This window comes from Pseudochaenichthys georgianus, chromosome 6 (assembly GCF_902827115.2).
Source record: "Pseudochaenichthys georgianus chromosome 6, fPseGeo1.2, whole genome shotgun sequence".
Lineage (NCBI taxonomy): Eukaryota > Metazoa > Chordata > Actinopteri > Perciformes > Channichthyidae > Pseudochaenichthys > Pseudochaenichthys georgianus.
The window spans coordinates 33,909,176-33,915,594 of record NC_047508.1 but is presented as its reverse complement, the minus strand read 5'-3'; the positions used below and the strand labels follow the sequence as shown (position 1 = coordinate 33,915,594).

General features: G+C 41.6%; 1 protein-coding gene across 1 annotated transcript; it reads right to left on the bottom strand.

Moving 5' to 3' along the window:
- Nucleotides 1-4,348: 4,348 nt before the first annotated feature.
- On the bottom strand, nt 4,349-5,272 carry LOC117448501 (galanin receptor 2a). Its single transcript, XM_034085812.1, has one exon. The coding sequence runs from the start codon at nt 5,270-5,272 to the stop codon at nt 4,349-4,351; it is 924 nt and encodes a 307-aa protein (XP_033941703.1).
- Nucleotides 5,273-6,419: the final 1,147 nt, after the last annotated feature.

The window sequence follows — 6,419 nt, the reverse complement described above, 5'->3', positions numbered from 1 at the left end:
ACGCCGCTAATCATGTCAACCGTACCACCAAGTGGCCAGGTGAAGGTGGCATCTCTTGGTTAATTAATCACCGTGTTTTCGTACATGTAACGTTGCTAACGCTAACCATTAGCACTCACTTATGAGGGAACATTGCTGCAAAAAAACGTTAGAAAGGAGGCTTAGCTACTTCAAAATGGACATGCAGAAACAGGACGTTTGTTGGCGGATATGTGAGAGTTTTTGTTGGTGGATATGTGAGAGTTTTTGTTGGTGGAGTCGCCTGCACTTTGAGACATCTGGGCAGTGTGCGAACCATACCACGGTCTCCAGGGGAGCCGGGATTTTTTTTTTTTTGCGGGGGGGGGGTGGGTAAATGCTGATCCGTGCATTAATAGCAACAGCACAGACATAGGCCTATTATAAAGAGAAAACCTGTTGCACACGGGGTGGTGCCACAGGTCTACATTTACTTGAAACGTCCCGATGGATCATGTTCATGTCAACAGATTTCCCGAGCATGTATGGGCTACGCAAACTTCAATCAACTTGATAATAAATAATCCACGGACCACCAATGTAACGTTTGACTGTTTAATGAAATCAACTTAAAATGACTCAAAAACAGGCTACATTGTTTCACATGGGCTATAGCCTATTATGGCTGTAGCCTACACAGAGCCGAACACACGCGATAAGAGCAGCCAGCGGCACCAACCATGAACAATATTAATATTAATAATACAGCTATAGCACAACACAACCCTCTCACTGCCTGGAGAGACGCGACGCCACACACACTACACAACGGCTCGTCTTCTTGTGTCTCTTCAGCCCCCAAGTTAACGTTAGCTGTCAAGTTAGCAGTAGCACTGACCTTAGCTCCCTCCTCTCTCGGTTCTGTTGTAGCAGCAGTCACAACGTACGATATGCTACCACCAGCTACATTCGGTTGGTCTTCTTGATCAGGTTGTTTGGCCGTCTTTTTAAAGAAATTGCTATGTTGTTTTTTTCTTTTCGACATGTCAGCAGCAGCAACAATGCCTGGTAAACATGCAGTGCTAACTAAACGAGCTTGTGACTGAGTGGGTACTGGGTGGAGCTGCGGGCAGCGTGCAAGCAGGCGACACTTTTTTCATGAATCATAAACTCTAAATATAATTTTATTTCACTTATTTTACACCTTTGAAAAAAAAAACATGCCCAAATGGAATTTATTTGGTCATCATATCAGTATTTTAGAGAGCTCCCCCCAAATTTCACAAACCATGTTCCCAGGGGAGCTCATGTCACCACTAGGGGAGCTATAGCTCCCCCTGCTCCCCTCCAGTTCGCACCCTGCATCTGGGTATATCTGATGACTCCGCCACCATGATGGGACATCGGTCTTCTTCAGTTTTTGGTATGTGAAGCAAACACTTTCTCGTCTATCTTCTCCATCTGACTAAGTTGCATACTATCTGACCTGTATGATTATCTATGCAATTGTAATAACCCAATGAGTATGACTGAATGGAACTGCTGAAGTTATCATAATGGTCAGGGCTTTCAAAGGTACTGGACAAATGTGTCAGTCACCTTTTTAAGTGACTTTAAACTCTGAGACTGTGGGCCTCCCCTCAGACAGAGCTTGCGAAATAGCTCCCCCTGACCCCCCTCCAATTCCTGGATGAAATCATGTTCATGTTATTGGATCCCATAGATAGCGACTCAAAAATTAAGCCACATTAGCCTAATATTGCTGCTCCACCAAATATAGGATTTGTTTTATGTGTATTGAATCAATGCCATGTATGTGATGTATAGACTGATACAGTATATTTTCCAGATCAGCACGCTTATTATGCTTTGATCTGAGAAGTCCTCACTGATAATACATTATTATTAGGGCTCTCCAATACTATGATAAGATGCTTGAAAACGGACATGTCTTTGCAGCATCAAACCCCAGTGTCTCATTCCCTACTTGTTCGTTCCAAAGTGTGAAGTGGTCCTTAAACCAAACTGACAGTACTGATAAAGTTTGTATTGCAGATGTTTCCAAACTTTCATAATGTGAATTAAATACCAAAGAAAAATATTGACATTTGGGAAATTCAATCAATAATAGGATGAAAATGAATATTTGGTGACTATAAAAAACAATGGAACAAACATAAAGCCAGGGGGCATTTCACAGAGGAATTTTAAAGCCGTTTTTGCGACGATTTCCTTGATTTAAAGGTGGCAGAACACTCTGTACACTCAGAGGTGTGTTCAATAGGTTAACTTGTAGAACACTGAGCAGCACGTGTTCTTTATTGCTAAACCATGTCTGACATGCTGATGAACCACAGATGACGATCAGTACGAGTCAGGCCAGCTGCCCCTGCTGTAGCTGAAGAGAAGGCCAAAAGTCAGGGGGCAAACTGAGGGAGGGGCACGTGGTCTCCTATTACTGCAACGGCCGCTTGAAAGCAGCCAGACTGGTTTCTCAACCCTTTCCCCATATCTTGGCTTTCTACTGTATATAACAAGAGCTGTTACATAGCCCTCTACTTGCTCTTCTCCCACTACAAGTTGTAGGCCTTTAGCTGCCCGAGAGAAAGCAGGAAGTCAGGTGTGTGTGCTTTCATCTGATTTGTTTGTGTGTGTGCTGCTAGTGAGCAAAGAATGGCACCCTGAAGCTGGTGGTGTTAGTTTTGATCCACCCAGGGGACAGCCAACAGGTCCTCAGGGATTATGCTCATTTAAAAAGAAGCACCCTGCTCCCTGAAACACTTACTGTTGTTTATTGCTTTCCGACTGTGTTTTCTTCTAATGTTTGATTGTTCAATAAGCCCCACATCAATACTTGCCTGAAAGTTATTATGTTATTTAACATAAAGTAAAGCCAAAATATCTGTGATTCATTTTTCATTAAATTAAATGACATTCTGCTCTAAAGAACTGGACCTGCAGTTAGAAATACATTTTTTTTTTTTTTTTAAAGGAATAATACTTGTACTTACAAGAGCATTTAAGATACATATATTTGATCTGAATTGCACTTTGGGTTCCTGCATTATAGTGACACTTCCACATTAAAGTTCCTGCATCACAATTGTTAATTTCTGATAGTCCCTCACCCTCTCTTCACTTTACAATTATAGAAGCATTTATTGTCATTATCTTGCTTTATGTTCACAATAAAACTGATCAAATGATTGTCCACTTTTGTAATTGGTATTTAGCAAGGTAAATAAAACATACATATTTTAATAATACAGCCCAACATGCACTGACACAGTTGTAATCACAATTCGGCAATTAGAATTGAGTTTTTCTGTCCAGCGTGGTTGAATGGTCACTTCTGATGGCTCAATGAGGTTGTATGGAGTCTGAGAAGCTGCAGTTTACCCTGCGGTTGGTCTTAGTTAGGAGTAATACTTGTGGATCATATAGCTCATATTTAATGGCAGTGACAAGTTATCAACTGATGATTTGTTGCTTCTTTGAAGAATAACTGTGCTGTAAAAGTGTATTTGTCATGTTGCATTTTAATGTTTTTTTAAGAGATTGTTTTGCTCAGTTTTTCAAATATGATGAAACATTGCAACACGATAAGGAGCAGCTATGCCTTTTTTAAATGTACTCTTGGCATTAAATAGAAGTGAAGGACATTGAGACCAAGTTTGCTCTGGAGTAGGAACATGCCAGTATACCCACATCTTTATTGCAGTATAGCACAGCATCAGATATACCTGCTATCCTGTCCCTTAGAGTAAATGTCCAGGATTTTGTTTTGTGAAGAGACGAACATACTAAAGACCAGAACTCACATACTTAGTAACTGTAAACCCACAAAAGGGAAAAGACAAGATATAGCCCTGAAACGACTCCGGCATTGCTATCTTTTACAAAGCAAACATCTGTATTCCTGTCATAGTGGTTTCTCACCACAGGGGTCCCCATAATCAATATGAAATGAATCTTCCTTATGATATCTTTAAGACAGCTGTTTGTATTGATAGTTCAGACAAAAGGAAAATACTTACGGATTTGTTGTACCAACATGTTAAACAAAACAAAAGTAGACCAAATGAGGGTGAGAAACATTTGGGGCAACATCAAATACAATTAGTAAGACTAGACTTAATATTGGGAATAAGATAATGACAACGGTTCCTTAAAAAAAGATTTGACACGGATACATTTTGACAATATTTAAAAATTATTATCCAAACTATCATTTCTCTCATCTTCTTATTTGTACATTTATACTTCAAATATGGCAAGGATAACGGGTAATAATCACAAAAAGCATCCATCTTATTTTGAAACACGCAATTGATTTGTACAAACAGCAACTATAAAAAAGTGTCCAACCAAATTGCTCCACCAGCTGAATTTAAAAGCTGTCTGTGGTGACGCTGATGACCTGAGGCTGCACTCGGTTCTTGTTACAGCTGAAGAGCCAGGCTGCCCTCCTGTGGCGGTAGCGCTTTGACAGCAGCACATAGAGCACAGGGTTTATACAGGGGTGCAGATACTGCAGCACAGTGCAGATGAAGTAAAACAGCTCCCAGGCCTGTCCATGGCGATACAGGTCCAGGTACACACACAGCTCCAGCACATAACCAGGCAGCCAGCACACTGAGAAGGTAGCAGCAGCCAAGAACACCATGACAGAGGCGCGGCGGGTGTTCCTGGCACTGGACACCGACATTACAGGGCTCTTGTGGAGAAAATGAGCCAGTCGGACATAGTTGAAGGCAATGACTAGCATTGGAATAAAGTAGTAAAGTACAAACTGGCTCAGCACCACTTGGTAATGATGCTCATGAATTGTTGGAAGGCAGAAGGTGAAGTTAGCCAGGCTTGGGCCCAGGCTCTCTTTGGTGGCAAACATTCGCAGCGGCAGACTTATGAAGAAGCTGAGGGCCCAGACCAGGACGAACAGGAGGATGACCAGGTCCATGGTGGGCGGCTGGTACGGGTTGGTGATGATCATGGCGCGGGTCATGGACACGGCGCAGAGCGAGTATGTGCTGGCCGCAAGGCTGAAGGCCAGCAGGAACTGGTAGACCTTGCAGGACGTATCCCCCAGAGGCCAGGAGTAGCTGATGGCGGAGTGCAGGGTGAAGGGGATGAGCAGCAGGGTGAGGAAGTCGGCTAGAGTCATGCTGAGGAGGAGGATGTCAAGGCGGTTCTTACGCAGCGTGTTGTACTTGACGAACAGAGAGAAGACCAGCAGGTTGGCACAGAGCCCGATGCCCAGGATCACTCCACAGGTACAGGCAAAAATCAACACATAGGTATTGGGATGAGCCATATTCTCACCGGCTTGACATCACCTTTCAAATAAAAAACAATATGTATTCATCATTTAGGTTAGGATTATTATTTTGTGTTAGGGATGAACAATGTATACGTCACATTTTGTATTACTAGTATTCACATGAAATTGTAGCTGATGAATAGAGAATAATAGGAAGCCAGATAGACTTTCATTGACACTCCGATACTGAAATGCAGTATGCATGTTTTTGCAAGCCGCCAATGAACTCAGACAAGAACAAACTCTGAGAGCCAACCACATTGTCGATGGTGTGTACGTTCTTCCCAATTTCAGTAGGAGACAACACAATTAACTTTGCAATACAAGTTTACATGCACATGAACAATAATTAAGTTATATTAGGTTATGTCTACTTCCCTAGCCAAAATGCATGTTTGTAGTTAATCAAATAGCATCATGTGTATCCATAGTTATAGGAAGTAAGCTTTATCTGTCATAACGTTATCTAAAAACATGGTGTAAGACCACCGAAACAAAACAAAAATACAAGGTTTTTGTAATAGCAACAGCAGTTTGGTTGTCTGCTTACAGACAGCTTTTTAAAGCTACTTTTAATTGCTGTATATTTGACCTGTTGTGTAATTAACTGAAACCGGTAGGGTTTGTCCACTCGATGGTCAATACATTTTAAAATAGTGCCAGAAGTCAAAAATGGTTATCATTTGGACGTACTCACCTACGTCGTTCCTCAAAGCAGTATTTTAGTCTCATGTTTGCGAGGTGGCTATCCTCATAATGTAGATTTCTATTTCATTGGTGTCCATCTTGTTAAACTGGACTGACGGAGGGGAAGGTGGCAGCCTCTCAGGACTCATTACAAAGTGTGACAGCTGAACGTGGAAGAAAGGCAAACATCACTCTGGTCAAATTGATTCTGGTTGACTTGATTTAAAGAGAAACGAGCTCAGACCAGCTGCTCGGGGAACAGTCACCGACTATGCCTGTTGTTGTTATTGCTATTAGAAGATGTATGTGTATCTTTAGTCTCTACAGTGACATTTTAAGTAGTATACACTTGACCTTGTGAACCTTTGTTGAATTATATTGTTCATTTTGGTACCCTAAAATACCTAAATGTGTGGGGCTGTATCATTGACATTAGTTAAAGCCTCCCTATCGT